At 42.4% G+C, this 18,423-nt stretch overlaps 1 protein-coding gene across 1 annotated transcript; it reads left to right on the top strand.

The window, feature by feature from the left end:
* The first annotated feature begins 1,387 nt into the window (after positions 1 to 1,387).
* On the top strand, positions 1,388 to 2,332 carry PPP1R3C (protein phosphatase 1, regulatory subunit 3C). Its single transcript, XM_010157028.1, has one exon. It carries the CDS (start codon positions 1,388 to 1,390, stop codon positions 2,330 to 2,332), a length of 945 nt encoding a protein of 314 aa, XP_010155330.1.
* The last annotated feature ends 16,091 nt before the right edge of the window (positions 2,333 to 18,423 follow it).

Below are 18,423 nucleotides of genomic sequence, written 5' to 3'. Positions count from 1 at the left end.
CTCCTGCTGTTGAGGTTTGGTTGGGGGTTGCTTTGGGTGGGTTTGTGGGTTTTGGTTTTTTTTTTTTTCTTCCCCCTTTTCCCCCTCCTTTTTTATTTTTTTGATCCTTCAAAAGCTTAGGAGCAGTTGCCCCAGGAGCTGGTCAGGACAGTTGCAGAGAGAGTATTTTTGAAGCCTTAGTTCTTTTCCTATTAAAGCAGAGCATGATGAATTTGATGCTGGTATTCTCCTCGCCTACTCATTACGGCAAATACTGCCACCATAAAAAAACCAAGAAGAATTAAGAGACCGGCGCAGATTCAGCTGTTTTTGGCAGAGCTCTGGAATACCAGTGAGAACCCTGGGAAGGAGAAAGCCATTTATTTAAGTGACAAAGCAAATGCTCTAGCATCCTGTGACTCAACAAAAATCTGCATTTCCAGCAAGGACTGCATCCTTCTCTGAAGAGATGTGCTGCAGTTGAAGCCCCTTTTTACAAATATTCAAGCTAACTGCGTTTGAATGGGCTGTGTTCTTGCACGGTAATTGTGATTTTCATCATCTGAGAGAGTTATGAATAAATCTTTACAAATAAAGCTGTAGAATTTGTATTGAATGGTTGCAGTAGGATCTCAGCATGGACTTTGGGGATTTTAAAAAGATGTTTTTAAGCCAGTTCTTGAAGCATGATGAGGTGTAAAAAATAGTCGTGTCCCCCCTCCCCCTTTTTCCTCTCCTGTTCACTCAGCAGTCATCGTTAACAGTGCAGAGGAGCTCTGTTAACTAGACCTGGGTTAACAACTCCCAGAAAATATTTTCAAATGGTGCTTTAGCATTTTTATTCATTTGAATTAACCAAAACCAGAGTGCCTAACAAATGCACTTATGGTTGTTCAGAGCCACAGCATGATGGTTCTGCAAAGTATAGAGCATCCCATTGTGATCCCATGTGATGGGATAGGCAACTTGCTTAATATAGTGCTGTCTCTGCTCAGAGATAAGCAGCTGATCCAGCTGGCTGGAATTTTAAGACCTGGCTCAGAGTCTCTAAAAGGGAATCTAAAGTGGATGAGCACTTCCACTGTAACCAGATTTGTTTCACTGGTTACTAGAGTGTTCTGTATGTTTAATTAGCTGTCACTAAAATATTTTTTCAGAGGTTTGGAAAAAGCAAACGAAACTACATTTGAATTGAAAGAGTTCAGAACTAGCAAGAAATGACTGAATAGTCTCACCCCAGTTCCTTAGCTTGACCTGTCAATTTTAATTTAGGCTGCATTATTTAAAGCTGTGCAGAGATGAGGCCATGAATAATTAAGACAGTGAATGAAGCAAATATGCATTGTTAGGAAGCTTCTTACCTGATGTAACAAATAAATGACATCCTGTTTTTTGTGCTCTTTTCAGAATGATACAGATCTTGGACCCGAGACCCTTGCCAAGCTCCATCATGCCTGTGGACATGGCCATGACAATTTGCTTGGCCCATTCTCCACCGCTGAAGAGTTTTCTCAGCCCCCTTGAGGACTGTCAAAGAAACAACTTTGTGAACAGATTCAAACCTCTCAGACCATGTCTTCACATGAAACGTGATGCTGAAGCTCAGAAGAGCGGCTGGAACCACTCGGCAGCTCGTGCCAAGAAGCGAGTTGTGTTTGCGGACTCAAAGGGGCTGTCCCTGACAGCGATACACACCTTCTCTGAGTTCCAGGAGCATCCTGGGTGGGATCTTCAGTTTGATCTCTTAGGCCTTGAAGACATAACATCTGGCTTAAAGCTGCATGAGGAGAAAAACTTGATTCTGGGCTTTCCTCGGCCCTCAGCTGACTACCTGGACTTCAGGAACCGCCTGCAGAAGAACTTGGTCTGCCTGGAGAACTGCACCCTGCAGGAGAAGGTGTTGTCAGGCACGGTGAAGGTAAAAAATGTGAGCTTCGAAAAAAAAGTTCAGGTTCGAATTACCTTTGATACGTGGAAGACCTACGTGGACGTTGAGTGCGTATACATGAACAATGTTTATGGCGACTCTGAAAACGACACTTTCTCATTTACCATTGACTTGCCTCCTGCCATTTCCTCTGAAGAGAAGATAGAGTTTTGCATTTCTTACCAAAGTGGAGAACATACCTTCTGGGACAATAATGAGGGTCAGAATTACAAGATCGTCCATGCAGAGTGGAAGCCTGATGGTGTTCAGATACCATCTGCTAAGAAAGACTGTGTAGATCTTCAGACTCCAAGGAGAGAACAAGAGAGAGAACCTGATCAACTAGGCAGCCCAAGGCTGTCCAGCGGTCTCTTTCCCCAGTGGCAGAGCTTGGGTCGGATTGAAAATTCATCACCATATTGGTGATCAGTACTGGAAAGGAAGCATTATTCCATTTGGCAACAGAACAGTGTTAGTTTTCTGGTTTGCATACTATGTGACGAAACCACCTGGCAGGTTTTGTTGGCTGGCTAAACAAATCCAAATTCACTAGTCTGCAGGACTTGTTAAACCATATTATGCTACTGAAGTTCTTAGCCAAAGCTTATCCTTGGAAAGAAAGGAAACCAAGATAAAACCCACGCGTATGCTGCCTACTATAGAAATAGCATGTTTGTATCTTAAGTATACGCTGCTTTCTTTCTGCTGTAGACTCTCCTGAGTCACTAGGTGACAGACTCCTGTGAGGAAGTGTGGAAGGCGATGGTATCTTAGCAGACTGTAGTAACTGCATGTGTGCGTGCACAGGGATGTTCCATGAATGCAACATCACAATTAATTTTGTACCTATTAGGAGTGAGGTGGTGCTGTGAGGACAGGCTTGCTGTGACCCCCTATGTGCTTGTAGCAGAGGTGGATAGGAATGCATGGCTTCGATAAGGGTTAAGCTTGGAGAGAATAATGGAAAAGTGGGAGAAGGGAAGGGGTAGATGTGCTGTATAACTTGGAGACGTATAGTGTTCTAATTCCTTCTTTTCAAAGCTGGTCTTCTAAGTCCCAGAGAAAGCTCGATAGGGTAAAAAGGAGAATACAGAAAATGATGCCAAGTGAGTGGTGCAAGTGACTGCTGCTGTGGGAAGACATCTCTGTCCTCCTTGGCTTTGTGAGTAACAAATGTCTTGCATTTGAGAATAAGTCTAACCTTGACTTTATTGCCCTACTCAGCAGGCAGATGGTTACGTTCTAATGGTAAAAGAAAAACGTGCCTTTTAAAGATTCTAAAACTACCCTACATGCCAAAAATGGAGTAAGGTGACAAAACAGACCAAGGGATTTGTAAACTTCCTAGTCTGTAGCAGCATTAGATGATTTGCCTCATCACCTGATCGAATCTTACAACATCTGATGGTTGAGTATCCTGCTCCCTATTGCAAAGTTACCCATGACTTTTGACAAGTGTGTAACAAAGGCAAGGTCCTTCATATTGAAGACAGTGAATTCGCTGCACTTTGTGAAAGCTAATTTCTTTAAAAGAGCAGGGTTGCTGCTAGTTTTTTCTAGACTGAATATAGGCTTGCACATAAATAGAAAACTGCTCTGTTTTATTGTACCTCATTTTTTGAAGACTTTTTTTTAGACTTCAGTAAACTGATGTATATTTTTATCTGTATGCTTATAATTTAGCTTTCAGAGCTGTCAGACTGTACAAGTGATCTGTGTTTCATGCAAGACTTGTGTGAGAAATTGTCCAGTACATACTCAGCAGGTGTGAATACTGTCACACCTTTTAGCTGTACAGAAATGGTGTTAACATCAAAATGTAAATCACATTTTTTGCCCATTGCTAACAAGTATAGTATCCTGAGTCTAAAGCTACTTCGATTGCAGTGAGATGATAAATACTAAGGTGAAATAAGCCTCCTCCACTAATTGCACTTTTTCCCTATGTAACCCTTGCTGGTATGTGTAAACTAGCCATTTGAAGAATAAATTGTATTTTGATATACCTTCTTCTTACTGTGTCACCTCAATCTGTCTAGTTTCCTAAATTCTTTAAACAATGTCAGATGTAATACAAGGTACAGCTGGCTTATTCCATGCCATGGGATGTTGCTAAAGCTGGCTGTGGTATGGTATCTCAGGTCAGCAGCTGGCATTACCCTGAAGATTAAATCCAATCTCCTCTTTAAATGAGAGATACTCAAAAGTATTTGCCTTATGAGTTGTGCCCCTAAAAAACCCAACAAACCTGTATGTCAACGCATATTTTGGTTTGACAGGTTGTCAGAGATCTTGCTGTGCTATGGGTGAGTCTGTCTGGCAGGAGATAGCCTGACTTGACTTAACTTGCCAAACTACAGCATCTGTGATGCTTGCAGGGGTGCACCTGGACAGCAGAATTTACGTCTTCTGCTTCACCTAGTACTTATCTCTCTTCTCCTGCGGCTCTACTGCTGTTTGGGGCACAAGGGGGTTGGGTTTCCTCCTCTTGTACCCAGGAACCCAGCTGAACTGCCATCAGTACCAAATAACTCCTTGCAAAATGAAGTGTCTGTCTCTGAGCCAGCCAATCACTTTTGACACCGCAACATGGACCGACCCTTGTAGTTACTTCAAATGGAGAACATAGTGCAGTTGGGCCTCAAGGGCCCCAGTCCCCTGGGGGCAGAGGAGTTTGGCACCCCCCTCCTGCTGCATGGCAACTGAGGCCAACACAGTGACAGAACAGGCAGACCAACACCAGTTGCAGACCAGACACTTTGTATGGGATTTCTTAACATACTAAGAAAACTCAGAGACAGGATCCAGTTTAGTTCAGTCACACAAAAAGACAGCGGTTTCCCAGCGTGGAAACTAGTTTTAGTTATGAAAAAGCAGTTCCCAAAAGACAAAAGGTAACACAGCACTAACAGCATGTTTCTGACCTGAGGAATTAATGTAGAGCTTCCGCTTATAAAGTCAGCACTGGACACAGAGCCCTCCTTTTCCCAGCACCATCTACCAATCTCATAGTCTAAAAGTACTACGCTATTTTTAGTAGGTAACACAGTGTCTGACTGCACAGGAGCTCTTAGGCCAGGACATACACTGCAACATCAACTTCCTGCTCTAGAAAAAAAAGCAAAAACAGGTTTGTAACTGAAGTAGCTGGAAGGTTCCTCAGTGTGGGACACTGCTCCAGCAAACCACATGCAAAGCTACTGAGTAGAGCAGGAAGTTCCCACACTAAGTGGCCTTTCTTGTCCTCTGGCTAGGTTTTGTGAGCAACCATCCTCACTGAAAAAGCTTACTTGTCCCTGTCTTCACTGAGACATAAATCACTTAAAAATACCAGGAGACAGGCCCTCTGACCAAGCTTTGGCTTTAAGACAGCTTTGCAAAGATGCCTTGCAGGATTTTATTTGCCTGGTGGAGCGGCAACGCGGTGCTGTAGTGGCACTCAGCAGCTCCAAAGCCCTCCCGCAGTCGAGGGAGCCAAGGGCTTCTCCTTTCTCCACTCCCTACCAAAGCAATGCAGTTTCATTTCTCCCTCTTTTAAAACAGCAGGTGTTAAAAGCTCACACACATCAAAAAGGTAACAGACACCTAGAGGAAGGTATTAGCAACACTAAGGTGTATTAATTAAAAAAAAAATTAAGCTTATAAGTGTATTTATCAGAAATACAAAACATCCATCTTAGACGCTGCTCTTCAGCTACACCCTATTCAAAAGATGATGATACAAAGCCAATGCAATCCTTCAAACAAAGCTTGCAAACCTATGGCATCATCTCATTCCCTTAGGAAGTAATTTTTCCATCTGTGCTGTAGATTTGTATTTCTACCACTACGGTGACAGTGGATGACTGGATTCGCTCCCATAGCTCTGTAGCGTCTAATTTTCAGTTATTGCGTATGGGTCACACAGTACTTGCAGACTTCATCCTTCAAACGTGGGTGTTTCAAGTTGGGTTCCTAATAACTGTACTCACTTTTGTGAAGTTCGACCTAGTCTTACACAGCAAAATTAAATTGAAATTTGCTGGTGTTTCACATCTGTCACCCTGGAAGATCAGCTTCTGCCTATTGCCTGAGACCATAATTAGAATTTTCACAGGCAATTAGTCAGTGTCTTTTTCTGTAATTTTATATATATATATATATAAACAAGTTACCAGAATTTATATGGCAAATGAATGATAATACAGTAAGTGTTATGGTATTTATGTATATGTAAAGCAACAACTCCCATCCCTCTCAGACACTTAGGAGCTTTAAAATGAAATGTAATCAAGAAAAAAATGTTTCAGTGGGGCTGAAATAAAAGAAACTAAGGCTGCACTAAATAGTCTCTTGAGATTCTGTTTCAGGAATCACCTGTACTTCAGCCATTCCTGACCAGCATTTGCTTCATCTGTTCTTACATCCCTCCAGTGATGGAGGCTCCATAAGCCTTCCAATTACTCTTTCTTCTTCTTACCCTAAAAGAGGCTCCTGAGGTCTTAACCTAATTAAAATTAAGCTCCTAATTACTTGTTTTATTCTGCGTAGGCAAGAAGAGGAGACTATTGCTTTCTTCTTTGCAATAGCCTCTAAGTGCTTGAGAGCAAAGAATGTCTTTCCCTCCTCTCCCCATATCCCTCCTCTGGGGCACATAATACTGCATTTAATGAAAAAATTTTTCCCTTCCTTTGGAAAGGAACCTGTTACACCTTTGGATTTTCCTTAAAGGCAGAAATACCACTCTTAAGTTAGCTCTGGTAAAAGCCTTGTGGTGTGGTCCTCAACTTCACCAGCAAAAACATAGCACAGCTCAGGACCCATCTTCCATTGCTCCACTGACTTATCCGTCTCATACAGTAAGGCCTCAGGAACATACATATTGTTTCTGTAGTGCTTGGTAGACTGTCTGTGAGGCTTATGACAGCTGGGCAGACTGAATCAGTGGTGCACCTCACTGAACGATTTATTCTGAGGATGGCATTTCCTCCATGAAAAACATTCATCTTTTCCCTGCTCCTCCTCCCTGTGCTGCAAACTGCTTTTAACATTCCAGCTTTTGTTTATCTCTATTCTGGACTCGTCATTATGTTGGTCAGCTTTCATTTCTTCCATGTGAAGAACGGTGTTTTCTGCTTCAGTGAAGAAAATCATGCAAGCTCGATAGGATTCGTGCAGAAAAAGCAGAAGCACTTCTGATTTTGCAGCGCTCACTGCAGGCGGCCCGGTGTTGATCTTGGTTAAGTGCACCTTTCAAACAGTACAGCACTCGCGTACGTGCGTTAACGTGCTCAACTTCCTTTGTGCGCAGAGGAAAAAGTAAGGCTGCTCAACAGCGAGAGACTGGGCTTTCTGACAGGAGTGACCGTCAGTGAGATCGTGGTTACAATAAGCTAGCAACCAGAACAGATTCAGGGGAAAGGAGCAACTATTGAACAAGCAAGCGAACATAGTACACCGGAAACTGGAAGTATGCAAGAGAAGACATTGATCTACTGTTGATTATACTGTAAAAAAGAAAAAAAAAAGGGGCTTATAATAAAATAATTTTCTTCAAAGGTGTTATTTCAAAGGGAAAATTTCTTCAAATGAAGTTTCAAAGGGAAATACCTCTGCTATCTCTTCATATTTCAGATCATTGTAGCATTTTATACACCTTTGAACCTGCACCTTGCTTTTAGGGACAATGTGGAAGTGGCCGCTGCTACACACTTGACTAAGTGGCAATGGGACTGATACCGTTTCTGCAAGAGAGGGGAATTGCTGTGAGACAAAACAAGAAGTTCCACACAGCACAACTCCTGCTCTAAATAGTCCCCTCTTCCCCCAGTCAGATATAACTGTAGTTAGCCATGAAGTCAAATCTGTGAAATTGTAATGTCAAAAGAAAATATCTGAACTTTTTTTTTGGGGGGAAGAACATAATCTTACTGATATTCCTTGAGAAAATATCACTTTAACAGATGAATTCACAGTATGCAGCAAGTATCATTACCTGAAATCAAGGAAAGCTCAGGGTGAAGTGGTTTTGTGTGCACGTGCTTTTGTGTGTGGTGGTGGTTGGTTTTATTAAAAAAAAAAAACAAAACAAAACAAAAAAACAAAAGCTTTTCTTTGCAAGGCTTTGCTTTTGTCTCCTGCCTTCCCACTCACAATCACACTCATTTCCCATGCCTGGAGCTAATTCAACATCGAATCAGGAGACAGATATGTTCTGAAAGCATCCAGTTGCATTGCTTTAACCCAACAGTTGCAAGAGAATTTATAGATATTTCAAAAAAAAACCCCCAAAACAACAATACCTTTAACACAAAACCACAACACACTAACAAACAAACAAAACCCCTAGTTCTATTCCTCAGTTTAAAGCTGATTACATACTGCAGGTCAGGTCAAGAATGTTATGGTACAGCACAGACCTCTCTGACTTGGCTCTGGGCGTTATAGCAAATCCACTGACCCAGGGGAACAGACCCATCTAAGCTCAGAGTACCGCCACAGCCATTGCTGTTCTCCCCTCCTCTACCCATAAAAAGCTCAGGCCACACGCCAACACAGTGCAGAAACCCACAGGAGCTGCAGAGCTGGGGGGGGGTACAGTTAAAGATGATTTTGTGTTCTGGTGACAATCATATGTCAAATACTGACACCCTTCAAACTCTCCATCTAGTGAAGATGAGTGATGGAAGAGCTCCTAACATTTTCCACTCCATCCACTTTATTGTTCACTTGGAAGAGTCCCACCCTCCCTTTTGCCCTCAAACGTGCAGAGTCAAGACCAGCACATGGTCTCTGTAACTGTCACCTCAACAACTGCACCAACAAAAGCATTTACCTTTGCTGTGTACTGGGAAGTCAGGGAACATTAACTTCCAAGCCATCCTCCTCAGCGCTAGAGCTTCTTTTTACTATTAGGCTATAGATCCTCCTTTTCTTACCTGGCACGATGTTCAGAAAGACCATAGGTGTCAGAATTGCTGTACAATATCACTGTCAGACATACGTCATTATCTTTGTTCAGGAAGGACACCAGGGCAGTATGCAAACCCAGTACACAGGAACAGTCTGCTGATTGGGAAAGACACCACAGCAACTGAGATGAGAAGAGCTAGGACCACTCGTGGGTCCTCCAGACAGGAGCCAACCTCCCCTCCTCCCCAGCAGGGTACAGAAAGGATGCTTTAGGGATAGGTGTTATTGCTGAAGTAAATCTTCTGCAGGCCTGATGTCAGCCTGGGAATGGTGGGGTAGTGCTAAGCACTGCATTAGCAGCAGCTGAGAAAATGGGAGTAGCAGATGCTAATTGTAAGACACATGTGTTGGTTATTTGCTAAATAACTGAATGACATTAGTTCTCCTCCAATTCAAACCTTCACTGTGCTGGAGAAAAATGAAAGGGACATTTCACAGACCCCAGCTCAGCATCCTAGTTGTACTGGGACCAGTTGCCTAACTTTTTACACTGGCTCCTGTGAAAGCATAAGGTGAAGGCACTGATGAGGAAATACCTGGGTCTATGGGCAGGTGTGGGCCTTGTTAGAGTAATAGGTGCAGATACAGGGTGTTTCTTCCCAGCTGGAAGAGCAAGCGATAGGGCAGTACACTCTGTGATGAGTATGAGCTCCTCTGTTCCGAATCCATGACCAGCTGAATAATGAAGAACTTGACTCTGATACTCATTCTAGCTAGTAATTAGAAAAAACCATAGTATTTTGATATTTTCACTGGATTGCAAATGTCAAAAATAATGCTCTTATTCTCAAAATCAGTTACATAAATAGCACTGAGTTTTATTCTATCTGGTGAAAAATATGCTACTTCATAAGCATAAAATGTCATAAAAATTCTAGCAGTATACATAGCCCCAAGCAGCTAACTGGCAGTGGAGGTTGTGCTGGATTTCTCCTCCATGTGCCTCAGTCATTATTCAGAGAGGGAGAAAAAAGAGAGATGAAGTCTGTTTTTGAGATCATGTTTTGCTAACTAGTAATTAGAGCTCACATCTTACTGCTGCCAGCTCTGGAGGTTGCCCAGACCATATACCTGAGCTGAGTTCAGGGTCAGGGTGGCTGTGAAGCCATTTGCCCTGGCAGGTGTAGTCTTCTTTGTCTCTTGTGATAATATGGGAAAGAATTACTTTCTGGGCTAAAACTCAATAGAGAAGGCAAAATTTTACCCTTTGGGACCTACAGTTCACAAGTATATGCTAACACCTTCCTCAACCGCTGGTGAACATATAACAGCAATGCCATTACAAGGAACAGTTAGGCAGAGACATATATTTATAGCTAATTATCATGTTAGGGCAGCAAGAGCAGAACAGAGTAATTGAAAATACAATATACTGCCCCTAGCCCTTTTCCATACAGATTATGTTAGCCCCTCTGGTGTTTGCTTATCCCTCTTGGGAGCCTTTTCTAAAGTGTTCTCAGCTCTGGGATTTAACGCCTGACATTGCTGACGTGTGGAATTAAAAATGTAAGCCATATTTGCCACCTCCTGGTTTTAGATTAGCCACAGAGAATACAGTCCTTGGCCTACACATAAAGCCAGGGGGGCCTAGTGATGGTGCTGCAACACGAGCAGAGGGGGGAGAGGAGAGCCCATCGCAGGGCAGCGTGGAGGGAGGAAGGCACATGTCCCTCTAGAGCTATAGGAGCAACTGGAGGAGAGGGAAGCTGCAGATAAAAGCTCCGTGAAATGCTCATTGCTGTATGCTCCCTGGCATGGAAACCTGTTGAAGTGTTGTTTCAGAAGACAAGGGGAGAATATTTTTGTCTATAGCTCTTTGGCCAGGAAAAGGACTGGGCTATAGCTTAATTGATGTCTGCAGTTGTTAGCAATCAGAGTGGTTTGACAAAAGATAGTAAAAAACCTGATGCTCACTGGATGGTCCTTATGAACAAAACTAAAAATCTTTTATTAAAAATAATACAGAGAATGGGAAGTACATTTTCTCCACTCTTAATGGAACATTATTAACAGCTCTAGCATTTGCTTTCTGAAGTGGCCTACGGACATTTTCCAGACACCATTCTACCTGTTTTCCAATTCATCTTGTTTACTGAGTATTTTTCAAAGCCTCAAGGCATAGTTATTAAAGCAGTACTTAGAAAAATGAACTCTTATAACACTTTTGAAGGGTCTGCTCAGACAGCAGGGTTACCACCACTCCGCCAGGACTAGAAACCAGAATACATTTCTAATAATTTACCTTTATTTTTATACTGTTCCTCTGGTAAATAGAGCAGCGTAATTCATAGGCACATAACCTGTGGTTTAGGTGCCACAGGGATATTTGCCACAGGTTTAAAATAATCTTGAGACTGTGGTGGGCTTTTTTTTTTTTCATCCATGGTTTCAATTTTTGTCAGAGTAACTTGCCTTTCCTGCTCTGAGTCACAAGTTTGTGCAGAACAGCATGGGAGCCCCTGCAGTATTTTACATAAGCGTTTGTTTGTGCGTCTTTACAGAGAGGAATCTGCACAGTGGTTTGTAATGTATTTTTTTCAATTGATTTTAAACTCTGGCCTCCTGCAACCAGTCTTTGGTGTTAATACGAGTTTGCTGGTTGTGTGACTGCACAACAGGCCCGGTCTGATATCACTGGTGGGGGAGAAGTATCTGTAGAGCAATTCCTCTTGAAGTAATGCCAGTCCTGCTGGAGTGGCTTTGGCCCATTTTGTTCAAGGAACTTTTCTTCTCCAAAGGGCATTCCTTTTCAACACCACGAGCCCAAATGGTTTCCCAGGCAGCATGGATTTTCCTTCACATAATGGTGCAAATTAAATGTCTCCGTCCTTCAAGAAATTTGGGACATGTGTGACTGCCTCTCAAACTGGCAAGCAGCACAAAAGTGAAAAAGGACAGAATGTGGACTGGAGTCCCTGGATATTTTCCACCATCCGGTCCTTAATGCTTGCCGCTAGCTCCTCGCTTCCCACGCTGGCTGCCAAGCAGAGCCCAGCCGGCTCCAGACACAGGGTTAAGGGGATGGCTGGGTCAATAAGGGCTGGGCTGCAGCTCAGTGCTGCTAAAGGAAATACTCCTCTGCTCTAAGGAGACACTGAAGTAGTCGTACTGCCAGCATCTGCTTCCTCAAACACCTATTTTACTCCTACATTTGACAGATGGACCGGTGATCGGGAGATGAGTGCTGAGAGCCTCCAGCTAATTTAACTGATCTGGAAACCTAACTGAGAAATAAATGTACATTTATCCCTTGCTGTTTTTGCGTGGGTTTTACTCCTTTCATTCAGCAAAGACCAGAGCTACAAATCGAATCAGAATTTTGTTTAGCAAGGAATGGAGTGGAAGATGGAGGTGTGGCTGATGTAAACCATTTCACCCTTTTTCATGTTTCTGCAACCCTGCTGTATATTTCAAACACAGTTAACAAATATATTCCTGTACAAAGACTTTTTCTGAAGTAGAAGGAGCTATTTTTGACTTCCAATTGAATTTCCCAACCTAGCCCAAATATGCTGCAAATGGTTAAGCTGTCTCTTGGAGAGCCCTCAGTTTTGTTGGTCAGGCACCACAGTAATTCTGCTATTCTGCCTGCATCCATTCTTGAGATCCCTGTAATTTTTTCTCCCCAATTCCCAAAGGTGCGGCAGAGCTATTCTCACCTTATGCCCTGCCTGAAATTCACAGGCTATAAGTGCCTGTGTGAGTCAGCAGTAATTACACTTCATCTTTAGGAAAGACAGTGGTGAAGGAGTTGAAGATGATTCAGCAGAACACTTTATTAGCAATATCTCACTGGAACTCATCGCTCCTGAGTCATCAGGTCCAAGCTTCACAATCACAGGTGACTGTGTGATAGAGAGTTATCCTGAAGGCTTTCTGTAGTAGCCTGAAATATGCTATCCCATTATACTTACAGACTGCAAATTAGAGCACTATGGAAGGGCAGGGATGGCGACTAACTGCTATGAGCAATTTCACATTTGTCTACCCTGACAAATACTCTTCTCTAAATTCTCAAAAAACACAGCACTGTAGTTAGAGATCAGTTTATTCTGATGAGTCAGTGCTCATAGTATTATCCTGGCACAATTGAGGCACTAGCAATTAAACCTTATTCTCCAGTTGTTCAGCCTTTTTAATCACTGCCAGTTCTCATGTGTTTCTGGCTTATTACTTGCTCTGAAGGAGCTGGAGGCAGATGGCTGATCAGGTATCGCAGAGACATGCCATACTGATGTCAGTCTAACTGCAGAGTTAACATCTACTCTGAACAGAAATGATTGGATTTATATAATGAATCCACAGTGGGGTTACGTTGCAGCATCCATTACAACAAGAGCAAAACAGCACTGGATACCAGTATTTTAAAAGAAGCCAGCAGTTAATTATGTGATTGGCTTGGTTAACGTTTGTTAGAAATTACAGTAATTAGCAATGTAAACGAAAGTCAAAGGCATTTCTTCCAAAATGTAACTATTTTTAATTTCTTATTTAAAATGGTATGCCTGGGGGTAGCTATTTGTGAGGCTGAGGGTGAACCACCACTGGACTGAGCCACACAGAACAGACAGTTCTGCAGGACGTGTAAGTCTGCAGGCTTCCCCTACAGCCCTGCCAGCACACTGACCTGCTCTCAAGATCTTCCCCATCTGGTCTACATTTCTAAACCAAGCCTACTATTTACGTGATATTTTGTACAAGACGAATCAGTAAAGGGTCAGTACAAGACCAAGAAACTCCTAGTTTGTGGCTTAAGGAATGCAATGCTTGACATATTTTGCCTAACAAGTATTTTGGAGCAATGACATGCTGTCCTCTCAGTGCTTTATAAGGCCAAGTGGATAATCTTTCTTTATCTCCTAAATATGTTTTGTTTAATACCCTGAACAGCACTTGCAGCCACTAATAAAGACAGGATTTTTTATGGACGTTCTCATTTTACAGAGCAACATTTCATTATTTGTTTACTTAGTATAAAGATGTTACATTATGCAAATATTTTCTTTGAGGCTGACAATATTTTGAAGGCATGTCAGAACAAAAGTGATGGGTTTTTAATGTCAGCAGAAGAGACCATGAATGCCAAGCAGGGAAGGATGCGACTGGAATGAAATTCCAGTTGCTGTGGAGGGAAAATTGTATCTGAGAGCAGACATGAAGGCTCCTAAGCTGTAGCTGGGTCTTGATCATACAACAACTTTTCCCTAAGTTCAGAACTGAGACTGACTGCTTCTACTCTTCCTAAGGGGAAACAAGGCATTTCAAAAATAGCTCTGTAAAAGCTACATGGTTATTGAAACCATTAAAGTTAGCCAACATGAAACTGTGTGTCAAGCCTTGCTCCTCTGAATAACTTATCTTGAACTTTACTTAACTGTACTTAATTTAATTCAGCACTGCCAAATGTCCCCCTCCCTCCCTCTGATTCCTTTCTTAGAAGTCTGAATTAAAACCTACCTATCTCCTTTCAAGGTTCCTATTTCTATTAAATATAAGAATCAGGAAGAGGAATATCAAGACAGCAGAGAGAAAGACACGAAGATTAAAGGGGAGTGGAATTTTGGTAGCCTGGCTATGATAATCCCACCGTTTCCTCCCTCTTTGCCTCTCAAGAGCTTAACCACAAATGATGAAGACCTCAAGGTGTCCTTCTCCAAGGGCACAGAGCTCTGGGTTTTCTGGTCACTGCATTTCTCACCTCCAATACTCTGACAAAACTGCAGGTATACATACTGTAAGAAGCATCCATGGTGCATGAACCTAATCAATGCCCCCATCACCAGGCTGTTGTTAGCCCTTCCCTGGGACCACCGGGAATGGCGAATAATTCAGATGACAATTTTGCCAGGTGTAGCACAGGCTGTGGGACCTCTTGCAGCCACTGGTGTCTTAGACCCTCCTTTCTGTGCTAGATTATTGCTAGCTAACTCAACCCCAATGGGGGACATCCAATTTGATTCCCTCTCCCATCTGAAAAAATTAAAAATAGGGAGAGTGTCCTGCCTTCTTGGGCTAATGTTCCCTCAGGATCTGAGAGGAAGCACTTGGAAACATCTTTTTGAAGGTGTTTCACTGTGCACCATAGACATAAAACTTTCTTGCCTATAATAAAAAAAAGGATATATCTTAACAGCCTTTACTGTTTAAAATATTAACCTGGCTTGCTTTGCCCTATGAACACTTAAATATTTTTAAATTGACATTGGATAAAATGTGCAAGCAATTCCTGAAGCCATCCGGGGGGAATGTATTCCTCCTCATATCTGCTGCAGAAATGAGCTGGAAGCAGGTGTTCAGTTGCTGGGGTTTCTCACAACCGAGGTACCTTTGGGGCACACAGTCCCAGAACTAGGCAATTGGGAAACATTAACAACAGAACCTGAAGCTTGATACAGACTGCATCTGCCTGTGGGCTAAGCAGCAGGTAAATGGAGTAAGGGGAGCACAGGGATTTTGATGCCACAGTTCCTCTCTGGATCTGGCCCTCAGTGCAATGAAGCAAGGAGTCTGTCGTTTGACCTCTGGTCCTCCCTTCACTTTCAAAACAAAGGTGGATGCATAATAAGATTATCATATGCCCCTGCTAATACGTGGAGTAGCAGCTAAAGAGATAAAGGGGATTCATGGATAACTTGTATGTACTGAGAGGAAATCGATTTTCATGGAGAAAATGGCAGAATCCCTCTCTGAAATGTATACATTACTTGCCTTTTCTAGAAAAATATACAGCTAACTTCTTTACATGGTTTTACAGAGTTCTTAAACAGTTCTTCAGTGTGAAAAGTTGCATTTTTTCCAAGTATGTATAGATTTATTGAGCAATTAACAATGGCTAGAAACAGAATTTACACTGAAACATTTGTCCAAACTCCTTTGATAAATACACCTTGTTATAAACATAGTTGAGATGTCACAAAAGATTTTCCCTACTAAGAAATAAAGCATACTTGTGTTCTTCTGATTCAGTGGTGCTGATGTAACAAAATGTATGTATTCATCAATTCACTTTACCAGACAGTACCATAAGGACACAACTACCACATTTCCAAGGAGTTCCCACAACAGATCCCATATTAAGCAATGTTCCAACTTAATTTTCAATGAACAGGGTTTTCTTTTTAATTTAAAAATGGGACATCATCTGAAAGGTACATACACTTGCCCAAGCTGTGGATCAATCAGGCCCTGCCTTCAACTGATGCCTGTTATGGACCTCATAAAACAAAACGTTTTATGCTCATCTCAGACACTGCTTTGCCTACTTTCAGTTAAAGCTGCTCTTCTTCTCTTCAGAGACTGATGGCAAAGGTGAATACACTTATTATGTTCTTACAGCCTCACTTACAGGTTTTTTATATCATGAGTCTTTCGCTTTATCTAGGTTATCCTGCCTTATCCTTATCCTGGATAATTGAACAGGGTGTGTAGAGCAGAATTGGGTAATGAAGAAGAAATTACATCTCAGACAAATACTGTACTCCAGGTAGCTTCCCAGGGACTTTCAGGGAGGTTGAAGGGAGCTAGAAGTGTGCTAAGTCAGGTTTGCACCTTCTGGATCTGGTCCCAGTGTAAGAACTCCTCAGCAAGGCGAGGAGCTGCTCTAGCTAATTGTGGCTTTGAACAGCAGAGTGGGCTGCTCTGAAGTTACACAAGTTGGCTCACAGGGCACTTAGCCCACATTTCTGCCTGCCCAGCTTGTTCTCCAGACCTTTCCTGAGGTCAGCCCAAGTCACAGCCTTACACGTGGGACTGCAGGAGCAATGCAGACCGGCAGACTATTGCGCGCTGTAAGGCTTCACAAAGAGGGGAGGGAAGGGGGTGTGGATCTCCTGCCAGGCCCGTTTATAGCACAAAGGCTACTGAGTCCCCAAAATATGCAGGGTCAGGTTGTGTGTTTAAAAGCACAGATATGAAAAGCATGGGAAGGAACCACAATTTTAACTTCTTGCAGGCTTAGAATACAGATGCGTTTCCAGCCTTAAATCTTTGAAAAATGAAGAGTATGAGGCCTGGCAGTCTGCCCCTTATACTCTGTGTGCTTCTGGGATCTAGTGGTCATATCATATCTCTCAGAACTGCTATATGAGCCTTTACTAAAAAAAAAAATAAAAGGCAATTTAAGAGCTGAGGAGAAATGCCAGAAGTGTCAGTGGTGCCATCCTTTCCTACCCGCAGCCCACCTGCCGTGCTCAGTGGGAGGTTTTCCTTGCTGGAGCTGCATTAAAAACACTCTGTCCTGGGCTTGATTTCCACAAGGAGGATTCCACATGCCCATGTCAGAGCTTGACCCCAAGCTTACATTCCTACTGCCAGAAGGTACTGTGTTATGCTCAGTACAACAACTTGATTTCAGCCTGCAAACCACAGATAGGCCAGGATCCTCCAAAAAAGAAAAAAAGAAAGAAAAATAGAAGGGTAATTTCTACATAGCGCTCTGTGTTTCTTGGGGTAATGCTGCTTAGAGGACCTCAAATTGAGGACAGCCGGCACTAACGCTTCAGGCTTCAAACTTTCGTGAGGCAGCAAGCGCAGTTGCATCTAAGCCATCCATCCTACTCATCCCACCAACGTGAGTTAGGGTTTAATTGATTAATGATTAATTTTGAAATCCATATCAGACAGTAAGTGAGCCCTGGTTCTCCCTTTTGGTCCCCTCCTCTTCTGAAGAATTCCTCTATATAGCCCTAAACTCAGTGAACACAAGTCCAACCCCGCCCTCTGCCCCATCCTTTGAACCCCAGATGCAATTTTTGAGTTGTGGGGGTTTTGTTGCTTTTAATAAGGAAGAGAATTAATGTGAAGACCAAGTGCTATGCTATAAGGAACATTCATTCTCCCTAGAGAAAGTCAAGAAAGAGCCGGTAAGACAGTAGCAGGGAAGTACTTCTGTAGGACCCTGTGCTAGCCTCATCAGTTCTTGAGAAACATCCTTCTGAGTAGTTCTCTGAAGGGTTCACCATTCCACCCAGTGTCTTGAATTTACAAACCAGATATATTTAGAAAAAGTTGCACTGAAAATCATACAATGCCATCATTGATTTATGTGCAGAGCAGCAACAAATGAGCAATAAAGTTAAAAAGTAATGAGAGATCTAGCAGATGGGCAAAGCACCAAAATAAACATTCTGCTAAAACCACAGATTCAGCAAACCACCAAACCCAACATGTTCTTGGGAGTTTGGCTTTATTTGGGTTAACTAAGTAAATTTGCTAAGAACGTTGTTAAACTATTATAATACTAAGGCACAGAACACGACCAAGGACAGTTCAACATAACCTGGATATTGGAATATCAGGATATCAGAGAGAAAATGCAGCTCTTAATGTAGCACAGTTACACTTTGCTTCCATCATGCAAGCTTAAAAATCCTTCTAGAAGAGCTGCCCTTTCCCACAATCTGTGTCACTAAACTAGATGCAGCAATGGTATGTGTGCACGCAGAGCGCTCAGCTGCTGTTCCTCACATCGTGCCTTCACCTTTTGTATGAAATTGTTTTCATTTCAGGAAACTGGGCTCAAACTTGGGAAAAAAGTACAGTAATGCAAGTGTATAAAATACTGTGCT

This window comes from Eurypyga helias, unplaced genomic scaffold, assembly GCF_000690775.1.
Source record: "Eurypyga helias isolate BGI_N326 unplaced genomic scaffold, ASM69077v1 scaffold12218, whole genome shotgun sequence".
NCBI classification, from domain to species: Eukaryota; Metazoa; Chordata; class Aves; order Eurypygiformes; family Eurypygidae; genus Eurypyga; species Eurypyga helias.
This window is presented reverse-complemented; position numbering and strand designations above follow the sequence as displayed.

What these genes read in the sequence shown, in the direction of transcription:
- PPP1R3C (XM_010157028.1), top strand. Translation starts at nt 1,388, where the DNA reads ATGATACAGATCTTGGACCCGAGACCCTTGCCAAGCTCCATCATGCCT.